A 21766-nucleotide genomic window follows, 5' to 3' on the forward strand; every position below is an offset into this window, starting at 1 on the left:
GCCCTTATGGTCAATGCCAGTAACGTAGAACCGGGCGTTGTGCGAAATGAGCAGCTCTTACAAATATTGTTTTTTTTCTTGGTATATATAATTTATTAGGACTTTAGCCTTCATTCAAACATGTATGCATTCAACTTACAACTTACTATCAGTCTAATATTATAACTTCTGAATTTATGTGTAAATTAGTATTGGGCGAGCTCAATGTTTCACTTTGTTGTTGATTGGCCTTCTTACGTTCGGCTAATTTTTGCTGTAAAGTCTTCGTTGGTGTTGTTGGTTGACTGGAAATCGCTTGCGGCGAACTCAACGTTGGTGTAAATGTAGTTGGTTGCGTTGTGGTTCCTAGTGCCGGCAACGGACTAGTTAATGCCATCGAGTTTACCCCAAATTGTTTAAGCGCAGCGCTGTTTACATCCATTGTAGGACAATATAATGGATGATTCTCACCAAGCAGTACCTTTGGTGGTGTGCTCATTGTTTCCTGTTTGGGCATTTGTAGTGTATTAATGGCAGTGGTGTTGGGTAAAATATTCGAACTAATTGTGTTGATCGGCATTGTTTGTTTCGGTTTGCGTTTGGCGGCGGTACGTGGCTTCTGCTGTGTCGGTATTGAAAAGTTTTTTAACTGTTGTGGCGATGGCTGTTGCGGTTGCGGTTGCTGCTGGAAGGTATTACCATCTTGCATTAGATTCATAAACATTTGCATTTGTTGATTGTACAAGTCGCTGCCACCAAAAGTCGCTAACGACGGATTGACAATGGGCGCATTCGCGACATTTAACTGTTTACCCACTTTCGTTCCACAACCTTTTGTTGGCTTCGTTTGCGTTGTTGGACTACTCATAGTCATGGCGTAGCTCGCTGGTGGCGCATGCGTGACAGTTGAGACAGCTGGAGTGGCGTTGTAAATGTATGGTTGTACTATATTTGTATCGGTTGGATTGACGCTGACGATGGGCTTATTGCTCGCGGTGACAGTGGAGACGACCGGCATATTCATTGGCATTGTTGTATTGATGCCGCAAAAAGGTGTAATTGTTATGTCGTAATTGGCCAGTGACTGTGCGGCGCTAATCGATGTTTGTGTCATGGCAGTGGCGTCTTGTGGATTCTTCGTTATGGACGGTGTGATTGTAGTTTCCATGGGTAATGAAGCTGATAGAAATATAGGATTCGGTGGTGCTAACGTCGACAAATTGCTCATTGAAGAGAGCACGGGATTCGGTTGTATGGGCATTGGTGGCATCACTGACGGCATTGGAATGCTAGGCATTTGCTCGTTTGGTAAAGCTTGAAACAAGGCTTTATATTGCTCTAGCACTTCCCTCATGAATTGTGGCTGAAAATAAAAATGAAATTAGAATAAAAAATAAGAATAAAAAAATAAGAATAAAAAAACGTTAACTTCGGCTACAGCGAAGCTCTAATACACTTCACACGTGACATTTTAATTGCAAAAATTGGTATAAAGAGAGATTTATCAGCTGATCGAATTAAACATTTTTTTCGAAGATGGTAGCGCAGCCTTGGAAAATAATCTATGTCGAATTTCGTGTAGATATTTTGACAAATAAAAAGTTTTTCATATAAGGTCTTGATTTTGATAGGCTAGTTTATATGGCAGCTACAAGCTATCGTGGTGCGATCTGAACAATTCGTTTGAAAAATGTACAGTTGCCTTGGAAAATAATACATTACCAATTTCGTGAGCATATCTTGTAAAATAAAAAAGTTTTCCATATAAAGATTAGATTTTGATAGGTTAGTTTATATGTCAGCTATATGGTATCGTAGTCCGATCTGAACAATTCGTTTGAAAAATGTACAGTTGCCTTGGAAAATAATACATTACCAATTTCGTGAGCATATCTTGTCAAATCAAAAAGTTTTCCATACAGGAATGAGATTTTGATAGCTTAGTTTATATGTCAGTTATATGCTATCGTAGTCCGATCTGAACAATTCTTTCGATAACTGTACAGTTGCCTTGGAAAATAATCCATAACCGATTTCATGAGGATAGCTTGTCAAATAAAAATGTTTTCCATACAAGAAATAGATTTTGATTCAACACTTTGTATGACAGCTATATGCTATGGTACTCCGATATCGGTGTTTTCGACCAATGAGCTGCTTCTTGGGGAGAAAAGGACGTGTATAAAATTTCAGATCGATATCTCAAAACTTGAGGCACCAATTCGCGTATATACATGACTAAATCGACTCAGATCGTTGCTTTGATTATATACTAAATACTTTATAATGTCTTCAACGTTTCCTTCTCAGCGTTATGAACTTCGTGGAAATCTTTAGTGTAATATCTATTCTTACTAGATTTATACAATACTTACATCATGTTGTTTGCTTTCTATAACTTGTTTAGATGCTTCCAAGAGTTGCTGCATTTCCAAAGATAGCTGCAAAACAAAGAAGAAAGAAATATTTCAAATCAACATTGAGTTCTACAGTAGTATACATTGCTTTCGGTAATCGTATCTCAAAATAGTTACATTATTAGTACCGTTGTAATAAATTTTATTAAACTCTAAATACTTACGAAGTCTGCTCTAAGTAAATTGCTCCAAATAGATTCACCGGACGTTGTCGGCACCTGCATGCCCCCCATGCCAGGCATATTTTCACTGCCAATGCCGCTCTCAATACTTTTGTTAAGACTGGTACGTGCGCGTTGACGCATCGTCAAACCGGGTATGTAAACTTGTTTGGGCTGGAAAATAGAAAAAAAAAGCCATTAATGTTTGAATTATAAAATATCGGCAAATTGTAGCACTTACTTTCATGTTGAACGCCTGTGCTGTTGGATTTATTAGACTCTGTGATAGATCACAATCGTTACTATTAATTTTCTCCTGATTACGACGTGAAGCGATTTCATGTAGGCACAGCTTTATAGCCAAATCGAGAAAGTTTAGATTCTCTGGCACATTATCGACTTTATTTTGTATATAAAATTTATAAACATCGACCATAAGATCGGTGAAGAGTGATTCCTTTTGGTTCATATATTTTAAACACTTCTTATGAATTTTGTATATGTCGATTAGAAGATTTAACGTTTCTACATCATTGCGATTCTCCACATTTTGCTTGAGTATATCACGCATTATTTGCGCGCAATAATTCAAAGCTTGTTGGGAGAGTTTCAATCGCTCGCAATCTTTTATGTAACGTCTGAAATAAGGGGAAACATTTAAATTAAATTAGAAAAGGTTGTTTTTCAAAATAGGAATTTAGAAAGTTGAGTTGTGTAGTATACGCAATAATTCCGTCGACTGTCTACAATTATAATTCGGTTTCAATTCAACACTACAAGACGTGAACGACCATTATACGGGAGTTTTAGAACAATCTTATGAAACAGCCAAATTTATATAATATTAAAAATGAGAAAAAACGATAATTTTGACAACCTCGAAACTGAAAAACTTTCATAAATGAAAATGTTTCCATTCAAGAAATTGTTTTTAAACGATTTTTTGTTGTTGTTGTAGCTGCACAAAACATTACTGATATAATTTCGAGGAATGGTGTCGAGTTGATAGTCCTTTCTGGTCTTCAGATCGATATTTCATAAACCTAGCGACTATTTGGGGGATGGAGTCATGTGTAGAAGTTCACGAAAGTGAGGAAAGTTCTCTGATCGCCATTCACTTGGGTGTGGCTAGAAAAGATTCTTTTACATATGGCTTAAGCAGCTGACGACATCCGTTCTTAGACCAAGTATCCTCTGGGTAGCCAAAGAACAACCATTTGAAGGTGAGCTAAGCTGAGAAGGCGAATCATCCCTCCGCAAGGTGTTGCGCTGGGTTTGGGACCCGCCACGTAAAAACAGCCCCAATGAAAATTAAACAAAGACAACACTCGGGCGAGAGACCCACATTTTGATCCTCTCTCGACGAACAAAAACCAAACTCTATAAGTCACTCATTATTCCCGTCCTGATATATGTTGCAGAGGTATGGACAATGATAACATCTGATTATTCACCGATACAAGTTTTCGAGAGAAGATTTATGGTCTTTTGCGAGTTGGCTACGGCGAATATCGCATTCGATGGAACGATCAGCTGTAGGATGTCGGCCGAATAGACGAAAACACTCCAGCTCTGAAAGTATACGACGACGGACCTGGCTTTGCTTGGAATCTCCAATTGGCGCCACATTGTTAAAAAAAGAAACAAATGGCGCGCTGTTGTTAACTCGGCTATAACCGCGTAAGCGGTGTCTACACCCGCAGAGAAGAAGAAGAAGCGCTTATCATTTATATCACGTTGATCATTTATATATATGCTTTATATCTCCGACGTTTCAAACAACTTGACGAACTTAATGTACCCTGTTTAAAGTATAAGGAGTTGGATATAATTAGAAATTTCGCTATCAGGGTCAACAACTTTTCGGAACAGATGAAAAAGACATATTTAGAAGACTACTAACTCGGTAAGAAATGTTAGTTCAAAAGTTCAGGGGCTCAAAAGTTCGAGGTATTTCGAAGTACTACAAACATCCCTATCATCGTCCGCTTGACATCGTGTTTTAGAACTTCGGTTTAATATCCGAATCCCACCTATGTGGGTGGAACTAAAAACGCCAACGTTCGGAGGCTCAAACTGCAAGTCTACGGTACTGGACTCACGACAGTCGGGTCTACGTAACCGGAGCGAACCCGGTTTTTTATCCAGCCGAGGACTGTCAACTCAGCAGATTTTTTTTCACTACAATAACAATAACGGTACTGGAACAATTTCAGATTTATATTCGAACTACGATTGGCGGAAAATTATTTTTGTTGCTGTAACTAGTAAGAATAACAAAAAAGCTGGGTCTTCTGGGCGCACCAAGCGAAAAGAAATTCGAAATTTAAAAACTCACTCACATCAGTATGGAGCCATCAAGAGATCCAAAACCTAATATTGCTTTACAATTTGTAGCTCAGAGGACTATTTAAAGAACTTAGCAGATTTTACAATATATGGCTTTTGGAATGTGGTGCCTTCAACAATATGAAACCCTTTTTGAGACGCGACTTTTAGAACTATTAGAAACCTATAATGGAGAAACGGGTCTCTTGAGTGGAGTTCGAAAGTGGATTGGGTTTTAACCTTCAATTCACTGAATCAGCCGTCCAGGATTAGCTACAGGTCTTTTAAACGTATATCACTAATATAATTTCTTTACACTTACTTATCTTGCTCTGGAGTCTTAAAAAGTTGCAGTCCCACGTCGATAAGTATTTTGTGATTTTTAGTTTCGTATAGCAATTCAATGGCAATTGCTGCGCATTTAACCAAATGCGATGAGAAATTTCCAGGACGATCGATTTCCGACGACGGTATACGCCAAATACCGTTAAATATGTTATTCCATTTTCTGTCGTAAAACACACCATTGATTTGATTCTCCAAACTGGTTTTGTATTGACCCATCAAGAGCTCCTCACAACGTTGTAGATTTTTGAAATTTGCCAAGGGCGTGTTCTTGTAATGGTAAGCCAGGCGATAGATCGATTTATAGTGTTCGGGAAACCGTGTGACACACTCCTCTAAATTTTGCACAACTAGTTTATAGATATTCTCCACTTTATATGCAGGATATGGTGTATTCAGTTTCTTTGAGTCGTTGGAAGTGCCATCGGAATCCGAATCCGAGTCGGATGATGATGAGTCCGTACCGCTGGTGACCGATGTAGTGCTGCTGGTTATTGTGGTTGTTGTGACTGTGACACCGCTTTCCTGAAAACGACAGAGTAGAGTAATGGATTATTGTATATAAACATTATCACTATAGCGGAAATTTTATACGGTATGTAGATTTAATAAGGTTTCTTAAGTTATGCTTCTGATAAGATACTCTACAAGTAAATCGGATAACCTCCGATCGCATATAAACCCGGCACACGAATTTTGCACTCATTAAAGAGTGAGAGAAAAGATAAAGAGACAGAGATAAGAAGAAAGAGATAGATCTATATCGAGCAACAACCTGACTTAGTATATCACGATTATTGAATATTAGACGGCTGTTATGAATTCGCCATCTTATTAAATATGACCCGGACTGGTTCCTTTAAACAACATTTTTTTTTTAAATAATAATCATCGCCATATTCCATTCTATTAGTGTATGTTTTTTTTTCGACTCGAAAAATTTGACTAATGATCTTTACGATCACGGCTACGGAATCGTGAAACATTTTACAGAAATGTTTTTGGAGTCTACTTTATTGCGAAGACAGGTATTTGAGTGGCACAAAGCAAAAATCGTCGTGTCGGCATCAGAGACACAGCCGACACAACATTTTAGTCCATGTTTTGGATATGAAGAGTGGCTATACTAGACCCCTAGAAATTGACCTTTTTGCAAAAAATGACGTCGAGGTCGTAAAAGAGATGCTCAGAAATTCATTAAACGCATCATTACTGGTGACGAGACGTGGGTTTATGAATATGAGATCAAAACTGTCCAACAATCTAGCGAACAAAATTCGCTGAAGGCAATGAAAACCAACCCAGCGGAGCCTTCTAACTAGTCTATAAAAATTGGATTAATCGTTGGCATCTTTGTTTGTTTGTATTGGCTCAGGAGCCTATTTTAAAGGAGTTAATAAGGATTTGTATTAAAATGCGTGAAGATGTGTTTATTTTTTGTCAGTCAAGGTAAACTTTGATCAGTTGATATACATAACTGGTTTTTCAAATCGGTTTGGAATATCAATGAAATTATTTATTCCTGTGAATGTATATTCAATGTCATTATGTATGGAACTAGATTGCATGGCTACCACGGGCAAACTTGCAGAAGCCCAGATCTAATTTTCGACGGTTTTCAAGCATAAATCAGCCGATACGTTCGATATTTGTACGAAGTTCAGCAATTGTTGCTGGCTTGTTAGCATACACACAATAACGTGTCTACGACGTAGCTCTACAGGAAATAGTCTAAGGGCGTCAAAGCGCACGATCGAGACAGCCATTTCGTGAGATAACACGTTCACCAAACTTGGTTTTCAATAAATCGATAGTGGGTTACACTGTGTGGCTTGTGGCGCCGTTCTGTTGGAACCACATATTGTCCAAGTCCATATCATCCGAATCGGGCCAAATATATTCGGTTATCATTGAGCGGTAGCGATTCCCATTCACAGTAACGTGCCAGGCTTAATCATCACAGAAGAAATGCGGCCCAGTGACGCCGCCGACTCATAAAACGCACAAAACCGTAATTGGATATAATGGTGACCTGATCAATGACGCATACTTTGCTTATTAACGAAACCATTCAGCCAGAAATGAGCCTCATCGCTGAAGATGATTTTTCGATGAAAATCCAGATAATTTTCAAGTTGTTGCTTAGTCCAATTCAAGAACATACGACGATTATGTTGGTCAAGTGGCTTCAGTCCTTGCGTCAATTTGATCTTGCAAAGATGTAGGCCAAGATCTTTTCGTAAAATTCGGCACAACGACGTCACAGAGATGCCAAACGCTTGAGAACGACATGGGAGAGGTTGATTTGGGTTTTCCCCATTTGATGCGCTAGAGGCAGCAATATTCTCGACACTAAGGGCACTTCTTTGCTTCACTGGCACGGGAACATTTTGTACAGTGACTGTGGATTCAAATGTTTTCACTTGTTGATCTGACAAGACGATTATGACGACCATAAATTGGACGTAGCGCTCTTACAGTTGAGATCACTGACTCTGAATTTTAATAATTTCGACTCGTTCTTGGATCGTATATCTTTCCATGATGAAATGGCAAACCTTAATGAAGAGAAATGTTAAAAGAGCGGAAAAAAATATACCGTCGTTTGCTGCCCCTATCAGTCTACTTTTGTAGTGTCGCTATTGAAAAACCCGTTATATCAGATCTCGGACAGTAAACGATATATTAATGTCAACAAAATGTATTTCTGCAGTCAGTCCGTGCCAAATTTGATCCGATGATATAACGAAGAACTCGCAAAGTAAAAGATATATTTATGTCAACAGGGATATATTACAATACTATTTTATATTTTTAATAAATAGTAGATTTTAATATGACAAAATTTAATATATTTCTAGATAGTTTGAATAAAAAAACTTCGAAATGGCAATACTGCTCCACCTAAGCACCTACATACATATAAATATATGCAGGATATTTACGTACAAGGGTTGAAATTAACTTCACTTCCGACATATATTTAAGGGTGGAATATATTACAAATGCTTTGTTTCACCAAAAACTCAGTGAATGTGTTTGCCTTGCAAGTTTTTGTGAATAAAAATGGCTTTTCAAACGAAATAATGAATTAAAATTTGCAAAAATAAACAAAATTTCAACAGAAATATGCATTTGGAAAGGACTACTTCCGGCACAATTGTAAAAGTTGAAGCAATAATTTAGAAATACAAAAAAAACAGAATACCAAACAAAAAAGCTAACAAGCGCTGGGGCGACGTTTTGCAGAATATAAAGAAAATGTTTACAAAGCGAATAACATTTATGTTAATAATTTCGGTGCTGAATGTTTGTGGTTCCGATGTGCAGGAAAATGGGTTAGTGTTCAAGTGGCTGAAGGCATATTAATTTTTAAATGTGCAAGAAGAACTGTAACTAAAAATGTGTTTAATATAAAATGTTGTTGTATTGATTACGGTTATTTATGTATTTATTTATTTCCTTCCCCAGCTTAAGTTTTGCTGCGCTAACAGAGAATACAGCAAAGATGCACAACGAGGAGGTGAGCAAAGCATAAAGCAGACAATTATATATTTTTTGAATGAAAGTAATTAAAGTAATTTAGGCTGTAATTAAAGCATTGTGTGTGTATGTGTAATGTGAAAAAGGAGCGTAGTGATAAGCGCGGAACTATACATTTTTATGTATGTAAATATGTGTAATAAGTACCCAGGCATGCATTTATGTACATATGTATGTATGAAAGTGCTTATGCTTATTGAGCAATTAAATAAAGCGCAGTGCATTGACACAAGTCAGCTCAAAGTTGTAAATAAAAGACAGTTTTCTTTGTTGCGGTTCTTAAACCATATGTATGTGTGACCACATATTTACATATGTAGCATTTGTAATGAAAGTGTTCTCCAGCCTCGAATTTCCGGTATTTTTCTGCGAGGATATGTTAAAAGCTAATGGTTTTTCTTGTTGTCGTAACAGCATAAAACATTTGCTAAATTCTTTAGGCTACATGGGAAGCGTTTCAATGTTTAGTCTTTTAGTTTATTAGTACAGAAACAGTTATTTGAAAAACTTATGTGGCGACCCACGTAAATTGAAATTAAATAAAACTTCAAATAAGAAATGTAGAAGTATTCAGAAAACTTTATTTTTCACTTTTTCAATTTTGTTTTGTTAAAATTTTGTTATTATTAGAATTTCTTATAAAATTTTTTTTTAAATAGAATTCATGAATCTTACAATTTATTTGTAAAATAATTTTTTTTTAAAGAGCCGAACAATTTTTTTTCATTAAAAAGAAGTTTTTTAAATAAAAAATTACTTAATTTGTAATATAACTTTTAATTTTTTATTTTTTGAAGAGCTAAACTATTTTTTTCACTAAAAAGAAAACAGGATTTTTCAAAATTATTTTTTAAGCCCAATTAAAAAAAAAAAAAATTTATCAAAAAAAAAAATTATTAAAAAAAAATTATTTAAAAAAAAAAAATTATTTACAAAAAAATTGATTTATAGTATAACTTTTATTTTTTTTTTAATTTTAAAGAGCTGAAATTTTTTTTCATTAAAAAAAACCATTTTTAAAATTATTTTATATTATAAAACTTTGTTTTTTAAATAAAACAAAAAAATAAATTAGTATTTTAAATAAAAACGCACATACTGTTAAAAAATATAAATTAGAATTATTTTTCAATAATTTTTTTTAATTATTATTTTTTAAATATTTTTTTAAAATTTTTTTAATATTATTTTTAATAATTTTTTTTATATATAAATTAACCAAAATAAATTTGAAACGAAAAAAATACTTTGTTTAAAAAAAAATTTAAATTACTATTAAAATTTCTCAAAAATTTTTAAATTAGACTGCATAAATCTTACAATTTTTAAATTAAGAAATAAATAAAAATTATAAAATATTTTTTTTTAATATTTTTTATATAAAAAATTAACAAAAATAAATTAGTATTTTAAATAAAAACGAGTAAGGGAGAACCAAATTCGGGTATAACAGAACGTTTCATGCCATGGCAACTTGTCAGGGAAGTATGTACCTTCAGGTACATAAGGCCTGTTAGTTATGAGGTATAAAATGGTGTTATATGAAAAGTAGGCGTGGCTATAGACCGATTTCACCCATTTTCGCACTGTGATAAAAAATGTCGGAGGAATGTAACATACCAAATTTGTTTGATATCGGTAGGGCGGGTCGCGAGATATGTGTTACTTTTATGTAATACATACAACCGTTAGTTCAAAAAAACTATTTGATAGTTTTAAAGATAACAAATTCAGCCTGCAGAATTCTATAAGATTTCATTACGCAAATATTTTATTTAAATTAAAAAATATTATTAAATTAAAATTATTTAATTTTTTGTTTAATATTTAGATACCAGCCGGCATATGTCAAGTCTATTACGGTACAGTATGCGAGAAGTACTTAAAGAACCAAAGCGTCTTCGTGCCGCCAAATCTCTCGCTCAACGAAATCGAAGAGCGTTTGAAAGCAGCGTATGGTGTCATAAAGGAATCCAAGTATGTACTATATATAAACCAAATATACATAAATAAAAATGTGTTTAATTATGCATTAACTATTAATTGCAGGGATATGAATCCGAACTGCCGCGTATACGCACTGCCAAGTCTTTGTTTCAGCTCACTGCCACTCTGCCGCACGCCAGAACGCACCAATTTACTCTACTTCTCCAATCGCGCCGCACAAAAGGAACGCAAATCGAAAAAGAATAATGCCACACACGAGACAAGTGCCAGCACTGAAAATCATTTAACCGGCTATCGACGACCGCGTTTTCTGGACAAAAACATCAAAGATCGACGTTCATTTCTGAAACGTAAATCGACCATAGCTTATGATGATGTCTTCTCCGCGGAGATTTCGAGTCAATATCCACCAACAAGAGAATCGGAAAATTTAAGACGCATTTGTCGCGACGAATGTGAATTGCTAGAGAATGAGTTGTGTCAGAAGGAGTATGCGATTGCAAAAAGGCATCCGGTTTTGGGACAAAAACTACCATTGGAAGAATGTCAAAGTTTGCCACGCTCAAATGATTGCTCATCGTTGGGCATCACCATCGATGTAAATCCCGAACAGGATTGTTATTGGGAGAATGGTGCTGGTTACCGTGGCACGTTGGCGTGGTCGAGCACCGGGAAAACATGTCTACGTTGGTCGTGGCTAATGAAGGAGATTTCAGACTTTCCAGAATTGGCGGGACAAAACTATTGCCGGTAAACATAGTTTGACTATTCATTTATGCGTGAAAAAGTAATATTTATTTTTGCTTTGTAGCAATCCCGGCAATGTGGAGGAACGCCCGTGGTGCTTTGTGGATGACAAATCGTTTGAGAAAATTATTGAATTATGTGATATACCAAAATGTGCTGATAAAATGTGGTTCTACATCTTTGTGACAATTGGCACTGTAATTGGTTGTGTTATATTTTATATGGTCTACGTGTGTGTGAAGAAGCGACGTGAGGGCGGCATGACGAACATACAAAATGTGAGTAGATAAGAAATAACGTTCACTTCGGTTGCACCAAAACTATAATACGAGACAAGATGCATATAACCGTTACTACGACTGCACCGTAGCTATAATACTATACACAGGTGCATTTCATATAGCATAAAGGGTATAAAAATATTTTTATTTTTTATTTATTTTGATGTTTTAGTTTGTATGGCAGCTATAGGTTGTCCGATCCGAAAAATATGTTGGTAACATAGCTTTGGGCAATAATTATTGCCGAACTTGGTGAAGATATTTTGTCAAAAAAAGTTTTCCATACAAAATCTTTATTTTTATCAGTCAGCTTGTACGACAGCTATATGCTATAGTGGTCCGATCTGAATAATTTGTTCGGAGATTGTGCAGTTGCCTTGGACAGTAATTTATGTCAAATTTCGTGAAGATATCTAGTCAAATAAAAAAGTTTTTCATACAAGGACTTGATTTTGATCGGTCAGTTTATATGACAGCTATATGCTATAGTGGTCCGATCTGAATAATTTGTTCGGAGATTGTACAGTTGTCTTGAACAATAATCTATGTCAAATTTCGTGAAGATATCTAGTCAAATAAAAAAGTTTTTCATACAAGAACTTGATTTTGACCGATCAGTTTGTATGGCAGCTATATGCTATAGTTGTCCGATCCGAACAATTTGTTCGGAGATTGTGCAGTTGCCTTGAACAATAATCTATGTAAAATTTCGTGAAGATATCTAGTCAAATAAAAAAGTTTTTCATACAAGAACTTGATTTTTATCTATCAGTTTGTATGGCAGCTATATGCTAGAATTGTCCGATCATAGCAATTTGCGCGGAAATTGTAACTTTGCTTTGGAAAATAATCAGTAACACATTTCGAACTTGAAAGTCCCCACCCTATACTAATTATTAATGAAATAAAATACAAGTATAAAAGAATTTAATAATTTTCTCACACAGATCAACACCCCAAATGCGGATAAGAATATTTATGGAAACTCACAAGTGAACTCATCATTGGAAATGACACGTTTGAATAGCAATACAACGAATGAGCAGCAGCCTTCAATGTTTTCACAAAATCTCGAGCGAAGTTCATTGCTGCGAGTGCCACAGTACACGCTGCAAGATATGGAATTTGTGGAGGAATTGGGCGAGGGTGCATTTGGTAGGTTAAAATAAATAAATTCTACACCAAAAACCCAATAATAAATTTCACATGCATTACAGGTAAAGTGTATAAGGGTCAGCTGACACAAATGAATGGCGAGAAAATATTCGTGGCGGTTAAGGCGTTAAAAGAGAATGCCTCACTGAAAACACAACAGGATTTTCGACGTGAAATCGAACTCATCTCCGACTTGAAACACGACAACATCGTTTGCATTTTGGGTGTGGTGCTGAACAAGGAGCCCTACTGTATGCTCTTCGAGTATATGTCCAATGGCGATCTGCACGAGTTTCTCATCGCCAATTCACCGAGTGAAAACAAGTCGCTAACACAATTGGAATTCCTGAAGATCTCACTGCAGATTAGTGAAGGCATGGAGTATTTGTCCAGTCATCATTATGTGCATCGCGATTTGGCAGCACGAAATTGTTTGGTTGGCGATAAACTCACCGTAAAAATTTCAGATTTTGGGCTCTCTAGAGATATTTATAGCTCTGATTATTACAGGTAAGGTTTGAAATTCTTTATAACAATGTAATAATACATAAAAAATATATATTTTGCTGCAGGGTACAATCGAAATCACTTTTGCCGGTTAGATGGATGCCATCCGAATCGATTTTATATGGAAAATTTACAACTGAGAGTGACGTTTGGTCTTTCGGTGTGGTGTTATGGGAGATTTATAGCTACGGCATGCAGGTACAAAAAACTAAACCACTTCAAATGCGTTGCTTTTACTAAACAATCTGGTATTTTATTTTTCAGCCATACTATGGTCATAGTAATCAGGAGGTTATAAATTTAGTACGCTCACGACAATTACTATCATGTCCCGAGGCATGCCCGACAGCGGTTTATTCGCTTATGATCGAATGCTGGCATGAGCAGTCTGTGCGAAGACCCTCCTTCTCGGAGATCGCTCATCGCTTGAAGGTGTGGTATCAAGGACAAGTCAAGCTGAACTCCACACCGACACTAACGATTAAGGCTTCCCCGAATACTTGAAATTTAATTTAACATAAAATATTTGTACTCTTTTTATTATAAAAAATCCAGTAGTCTTTTGGTAATATTTGTACATTTATACTACGTATACTGTATAACACATACGATATGTAAAAAAAAAAACTATAAAAAACACATTTCATGCACAAGTAAGAATTTAAAGAAGGCAAAAAATATATCAGTAAACTCTTTAAGATTTCTTGAAAAAAGTATGGAAATGAATTTTATTTGTTAAACGGAAATTATTTTTCATTTTGCATTTTTTTCCGAAACATTTTGTTATCGATTGAATTTTTAATCGAAGTGTCAACAAAATTGTGCAGAAAATACGATATTAAGTCGCGATTGGATAGCAGACACCAGAAAATTAATAAATTCTCTTTAAAAGTTTTTTTCAACTAGAAGAACTAAAGCCTCTTTAGGACTTAATGAGAACCACACTTCATATACAGATGAGTCTCCTTTGAAACTTTTATTTAAATTTTAGGGAAACAGAACGGTTGATCCAAGTAGAGCTATTTTGTTCAATAGCCTTTCTTTGACAGATCACGCGTGAGTCGTGTAAAATTGTCATGTCATTTTCATTCAGTATTGTTTGGTAATTCATCATGGAAGGACTTACGCCTGGACAATGTTAACAAATCGTTCAACTTTACTACGAAAATTCACGTTCGGCTTACTGAGCGTACTATTCTCAACACCACCACCAAACTTGAGACCTAGCATTCATTATTGGATAATATTCAATCGAATAGACCAGGCTGATGTATGGAACGAAGTCGAGATTATAAGTTGAAAGGGTACAGCCTGTAGAAGAACTGAAATATTTTTTCCTTGTTAAAGGTCAATCCCATAGCGACAACTTTGGTAATTAGACATGTTTGTTTTAGATCACTACAAGGGTTGGAATCATGTCATGGAAGCACCATGTTTTTGTAGAACCTACTCCAGCGGCCCGTAATTCTACGGTTTTTTCATTTTTACTTTTTTTATATTTTTTAAAAGTCAATAAACATCTTATACAAATAAGTGTTTTTTTATATCATCGTTTAAAAATGCCTAAAATTTAGGCGTTTAGACCAGAATACCTACTAACATTTTTTTTTGCATAACCTCAAAATTTATGCGAACAATTTAAATTTCTTTAATTTTAACTTTTACAAAAAATATGTTTCTTTTACGAAATTTGGGTTAAACTGACCTTTTTATGTCTATCAGAGTGTTTTTTTTTTCCTTTAAAATATTTATTATTCTACTTTATTTTGACTTGGTATAGAGTAAGAACCCTAATCTTCAATCGAAAATTCTCACCTCAAAATATTATATCTGTTTTGTGGGAGGGTCTTTCGTTGAAATCTCTACTATCAGAAATATACATTGCAATGGTAGGTTTACTCATTAAAGTCGGCGCGCATCTTAATTCTTTTTCGCATATAGACGCTTAAAGTCATTAGTAATAGAAAAAGTTGCACTTACCTCTGACTCACGACGTGAGGGATTGCTTTTACTAACCGTAGCTTTCTCAACATTTAAATCTGGTGCCGGTACAGCAACTTTGGGTGCTTCCTTTGGGCACTCTTTGGTGTTTTGTTCTTCTACTTCTTCTTTCGTTGCCTCCGTACGCGTGGCCGGACTGCAGTTTACACCGTAATTCGGTTTCTTGCAAGTTTTCGCCATTTTTGCTTGCTCACTCTTGTCAATGACTACTTTGCGCTTCAACGCATTTAAACTGTTGCCTGCAAGTTTAAATAAAATATAATTTTTTTTTTATAAAATATGTATGGTACATGTATAACTGTTTATTTACCATCGATTTTTGCTTTATTAAAAGCAAAAGGACTGCTTGCCAAGCTTTTTAAAACGTTGCTTATATGATTACCAATATCGCGGGAAATTTCCTTTTGGTTTTCCATGAACTTTATGATTGATGCATTTGTCCGATAGAAAATTTCTAAGGCCTCGACAGATAGCGTTGTTGGATTGCTATGATTAATCTTGATGGGATAAGTAGCATTGCTTTCATAAAGATTATTGGCAGCCTAAAAAGAAAAATGATTAGTGAGTGGAAATTTTGAAAAAATACCTTCAAACAAATATGCAAGAAATATGTGTAATGTTTAGGAAAAAATACCTTGTAATAAAACGTCAAATATGTTTTAGGAAAAAATACCTTCAAATAAAAATTTTAATAAAAATTCAAATTTGTTTTAGGAAAAATACCTTTAAATAAAAAATCCAATATGTTTAGGAAAAAACCTTCATATAAAAATTAAAAAATGCTTTAGAAAAAAAAATCCTTTAAATAAAAATTGTTATATGTATGTTCTAAGAAAAAAGACCCTCAATTAAAAATTCAAATATGTTTTAGGAAAAATTACCTTTTAATAATAATTCTAATATTCTTTAAGAAAAAATACCTTCAAATACTTTCAAATAAAAATTCAAATGTGATTTAGGAAAAATACCTTTCAATTAAAAATCCAATTTGTTTAGGAAAATATACCTTCAAAAATATGTTAGAAAAAAACCTTCATATAAAAATTAAAATATGCTTTAGAAAAAGAATTCCTTTAAATAAAAAATGTTTATATGCTCTAAGAAAAAATACCCTCAAATGAAACTTCAAATATGTTTTAGGAAAAATTACCTTTTAATAATAATTCTAATATGTTTTAAGAAAAAATACCTTCAAAAAAAAATTTTTGAATGTTTTGAGAAAAAATACCTTTAAATAAAATTTCAAATATGCTTTAGGGAAAAAAACCTTAAAATAAAAATGCAAATATGATTTAGGAAAAAATACTTTCAAATTAAAAATTTCCTTCAAAAAAGTGTTATATGTATGTTCTAAGAAAAATAACCTTAAATAAAAATTATATTTTAATATTTTTTTAGAAAAAATACCTTCAAATAAATATGCAAATAAGGTTTAGAAAACGTCCATTAAAATCAAAATTAAAATATATTTTAGGAAAATTACCTTCAAATAAAAATTCAGAAAAGTTTTAGGGTGCTCCTTTTGCTTTTCAGCAATTTTGCCCAGCATATACTGGCATAACCATTTCTCCTCATGTGAGTCTTCATTCTCCCCGCCCTCTGTTTGCTCAGTGTTTTGCAAAGCAGCAGCCAAGGAAAAGCAGTTGTGTGCTATGTTCAATGCGCGACCTTTGCGCGTCTGCAGCAGTGATGATCTTTAAAAACAAGTAATTGAAACAATTAATAAAAATTAACGCAAGTACTGTTATGTGTGAGTCGCTTACTGATCGGCTGTTAAACTTTCGGCTGAATTCTTGAGTTGTCGTGAGCAATACGAATGCATTGTGTAGGTGAATGAGCCATATTCTATCCAAAGCAGCGTTTGTTGACGATTCAAACAAATACACATTTCAAAACAGCGAATTGTATCTTCGGATTCGGCCAATACATTATTGGGACTAAAAATACAACAACAAAAAAGTGAGGTTAGGAGTTGGTTATTTTCAAATTAAACTAAATATACTTACTTGAGTGGAGTCAAGCCATTAAGTCTTGTTTCGATTTTGCTCGCCTTAGACAAAGCCATGCCGGCCCACGAATCGAAGCGTGTGGGACTTATTGTCAAATCCAAAGTATAGTACTTGATAGCTTTCGAAAAGTCGCGATTTTTAAAATAATAATCAGCTAGTAAGTAGAAAATGCAGCGTATTTTATATGGCAGTGAAGTATGCGCTGGTTCTAGTGTTTCAAAATCATTTCCTTTAATGAATTCTAATATCTTCGTTGTGGCAGGCGTTGGATCCAATTCGTTTGGCATTAAGGCCACAATTTTTAGGAAAAATTGTTCCAAATCAGCTGTTATTGAATCCAATTTATAAGAGTTTATTTCAGGTAAACATTCCGGTTTGTATAAATCGAATGCTTGCACCGCCTTCGCCCAGTTCAATTCGACATTGGTTGCCTCATGATCCTCTAGATGACGTGAACGCGCCTTCTTTTGCGGATAACCGTACAAACAAAAAGTCACCTGCAAATAAAATTATATTTATAGTTTAATAACGATTTTATTGCTTAGGATGGCAGTCATTTGCCACTTACTTGCTCCAAATACTCGTAGAGTGTATCGCGACATGCGTCGTAGAGTGGCGCTCTGATTATCGGCACAATGACATCCAAAATATAGTGCAAAAAATCGCCATTATTACGCGTGCAAGCTTGAAATTTACCCAAAAACTCATGTGCTGTAAATAATAACGTAAAGGAGCCAGGCAAAGGTTCCTCTTCCTCCTCAGCATCGCTACTAGTTTTGCATTTGGCCACCGTTAAAGTTTTATTCTCATCACTAAAAAGCAGAAAAATTAATCGAAATACTTGCTACTTTTATACAGAGTTATTATTATACTTATATACAAAAGCAAGTATTGCCCTTACCTCAATAAAATTTGATGTAAGATGACGAAAGGTCGTTTCATATTGAACGGGAAGGTCCTCCGCTTAACGGTTTTCTATTTTTCTTTGAGCAGATAGAGAAATTTTTATCTCGCTTCTAACTACTTGAAAAAATATCTTGTTAATTAGGTTTTGTAGGAAATTGAATGCTCTAAAATATGGTCTCTCATGATTTTTTTGTAAACCCAACCGTTTAGAAGATATTAACAGTTAAAATTTGATGATTTTTGGGAAAATTTTTTATTTCTTAATAATTTTATAACTCAATGAAAAAATATTATTACGAATAGGTGTTTGGAGAGGGTAACTTAGAGGTGCTTAGGAATCTATTTTTCAGAGTACCAAACGAAAAAAAAATGTATTTTTTTTGATCCACCCTAATATGCACTGATTTTTGACGATGAATATCTCGTAAACGCTTAACTTTATCGAAAAATTACAGTAGACCATTTTTATAGAGCAGTAAATTTCCTACGAAACTATGAGTTTCATCATTCATAATAATTTTTTTTCATTGAGTTATAAAATTAATAAGAAATAAAGATTTTTTTCAAAAATAGTCAAATTTCAACCGTTAATACCTTTTAAACGGTTGGGTTTACGAAAAAATCATAAGAGACCATATTTTAGAGCATTCAATTTCCTACAAAACCTAAGTAACAAGATATTTTTTCAAGTAGTTGGAAGCGAGATATAAATTTTTCTATCTGATAATAAGAAAAAATAGAAAACCGTTAGGCGGAGGACCTTCCCGTTACAATTAAAATCTCATATTTGGAGAGGCTTTCTTAGAGGTGTCTAGGAACCTATTTTTGCGAGTACCAATTGAAAAAAAAAATAAAAAAAAATTTTTTGAATCACCCTATTATACATATACAAAAGCAAGTATTGCCCTTACCTCAATAAAATTTGATGTAAGATGACGAAAGGTCGTTTCATATTGAACTCGTGCTCTGGATTACTGTTTTTATCGATTGGTTGATTTATATCCAGATGAAAGGACAACACGCAAATCGTATTCTGCACGAGACGAGCCAGCGTCTCTTCAAGGCAAAGCACTAAATATATTTTATATTATTTTTTTCAACAATTTAAACTAAATTAAAAATTTTATAGTATACTTACAAATATCCGTGCCTTCGTTTAAAATTATTACTTCTATATATGAATATATATAATTTAATGCAACCGACCATAATTCCTGCTGACGTATTTTGCTCGTTTCCTTCATATATTTAACAACGGTAAAGTGCAAACATTTCTCAGCCCATTTCATGCAGTCCTAGAAGATTAAGTTTAATAAGTTTTTCATTAATTATTATTTTGTTTATTAAATTTTTACTAATTTTTAAATGTGTCGTTTGCAATTTACAACCGCAGCGCAAGCACTCACCTCAAAAGCAGCCATATTCCATAGCGATTGTAGTAGAATTTCGACTTGAGTTTTAAAATTTTTCACCCAATTTTCACAGTTTTCGACCTCTACATCATTGCATAAGTTTTCCGTTAGTATTTGCACAATTTCTGGCCATTTTTCATCTTCAAACAGTTTGGGTATTTTGCTCAATGAAATGCGCCTGAAAATATGCTTGTTACATATTGACATATAAAAAATCAAATTTTTAAATATAAAACGTACCTTTTGAAATCTGTTATAGTTTCTTGTAATACATATTTTGTTATACATTTTGAGTTTAGATTCGGTAAATGTAGTATATATTCAGTGTCATCGAAAAATGTGATAATTTCTGCTTGGTTCTCCAAACAAGCAATACATTTTTCCAACTCATTGCGTATGTCAAACCACAGGTATTCTAAATTGATCAGACGTAATTTGTATTGATTGAATGCTTGGCCGAGCGCTACCAAAGCAGTGCCGGATCTGAAAGCTAATTGATCGAAGACCTGCTTCCATATGGGCGAGAGATCGCTGAAAGAAAAACATACGGGATATGATATTATGAAGCTTTAAGACTGAAATTTAAGTTTCTCCAATTTTTTAATAAATTTTTTTTTTTTAATATTTTAGATTTATTTTTATTATGAAGCTTTAAGACTAAAATTTAAGTTTTTGTTTCTCCAATTTTTTAATATTTTTTTTTTTAATATTTTAGATTTATTTTTATTATAAAGCTATTTGGAATAAATTTTAAGGTTTTGTTATTCAAATTTTTTAATTAATTTTTTTTTAATAATTTAGGCATTTTTTATTATAAAGCTATTATGACCAAATTTAAGTTTTTCATACTCCAATTTTCTAATTAAAAATATATATATATTTTTTTATTTTGATCATTTTATTATAAAGCTATTGGACTAAAATTTAAGCCCTTGTTACTCGAATTTTTGAATTAAAAAATATTTTACCATTTTTTATTACTCATTTTGGAATTAAAAATTATATATCTGATTTTTAATTCTGATGTTTGTAATAAAGTATTATATTAATAATTTTTAATTTTGATTTTGACTTTGAAAATTATTATTTGATTTTAAAAAATAAATTTTCAATTTTAAATTCAAAATTTTTTAATTGACAAATTCGCCACCATATTAAAAATCATCGTAAAATGCAGTAATCGCTATTATATTGTACAAACATTATGTAATTCCATTTATAAGGTTGTTACTACAGACTCAGAAATACTTACGCATCCTGTGACATTTTGATAGTATAGTCGAATTCTAAATAAAGAATCGAGATTCGGAAAAATGTTTCAATATTTTCAACGCTTTTCTGATTCCATGGTGAACAGTCAAAATTATCCCTATTTAAAATAAAAAATAAATTATGTGTTTACACACATGTAAAATCTATATCTATCTCAATAAAAATTTTACAAAGCCAATATTTAACTCACAAATAAATACAAAATATCTCCAGATATAAAACGCGTATGTCATCAGGCACACCTTTTGTCCAGAAAGATGAAATGCATTTGAGCCATTCGAAAACCAAAAGTGGAGGATCCAGAGTTTCGGCCTGTATGATTAATATAATAAAAAGTAAAAAATAAAAAAACAAGACAAAACGTTCTCTGAGGCTCCACCGAAGCAATAATACCCTTCACAGGGGCATTTATTAAGCATAAATCGTTTTAAAAAGATTTTTATTTTGATTTTGATCGGCCAGTTTGTATATGTTTTTGTGGTCTGATTGGGTCGATTAACTCGAGCTAAAATCTATATCAGATTTCATGTCATGTATATCTTTGCAAATAGAAAACTGTTCCATACAAGATACTTAGACAATAAGCTGAGACAAATTTCGTGAGGATCAACTGTTAGATAAACAAGTTTTCTATAGATTTCTAAGGATTTGATTTGAAGGTATATAGTATGCTACAGTGGGCTGATAGCGGCGGCTCTAAAAAATGAGTAGAGCATTTTTCAAACAACGTGGGATTAATTCGCATATACATATATA

The 21766-nt window shown here is 33.7% G+C and overlaps 2 protein-coding genes across 2 annotated transcripts; one reads left to right on the plus strand and one right to left on the minus strand.

The window, feature by feature from the left end:
• Positions 1-70: 70 nt before the first annotated feature.
• Positions 71-21322, minus strand: LOC105233585 (calcineurin-binding protein cabin-1; the record flags this gene model as incomplete). The annotated part of the gene is given in 17 exon segments (XM_049460898.1): positions 71-1342; positions 2355-2420; positions 2561-2731; positions 2799-3195; positions 5208-5755; positions 15391-15650; positions 15722-15953; positions 16895-17105; positions 17175-17348; positions 17418-17917; positions 17989-18232; positions 19238-19397; positions 19465-19621; positions 19733-19916; positions 19979-20269; positions 20991-21107; positions 21201-21322. Coding segments are annotated over 17 exon segments (5028 nt in total), but the record flags the coding sequence as incomplete, so codon positions are not given.
• On the plus strand, positions 8111-14115 carry LOC105233584 (tyrosine-protein kinase transmembrane receptor Ror). The gene is made up of 9 exons (XM_011215702.3): positions 8111-8568; positions 8702-8753; positions 10605-10750; positions 10823-11470; positions 11532-11745; positions 12696-12903; positions 12966-13413; positions 13476-13608; positions 13675-14115. Exons 1-9 carry the CDS (start codon positions 8492-8494, stop codon positions 13912-13914), a joined length of 2166 nt encoding a protein of 721 aa, XP_011214004.1. The 5' UTR covers positions 8111-8491; the 3' UTR covers positions 13915-14115.
• Positions 21323-21766: the final 444 nt, after the last annotated feature.

The sequence above is a fragment of the Bactrocera dorsalis genome, chromosome 1, assembly GCF_023373825.1.
Source record: "Bactrocera dorsalis isolate Fly_Bdor chromosome 1, ASM2337382v1, whole genome shotgun sequence".
NCBI classification, from domain to species: Eukaryota; Metazoa; Arthropoda; class Insecta; order Diptera; family Tephritidae; genus Bactrocera; species Bactrocera dorsalis.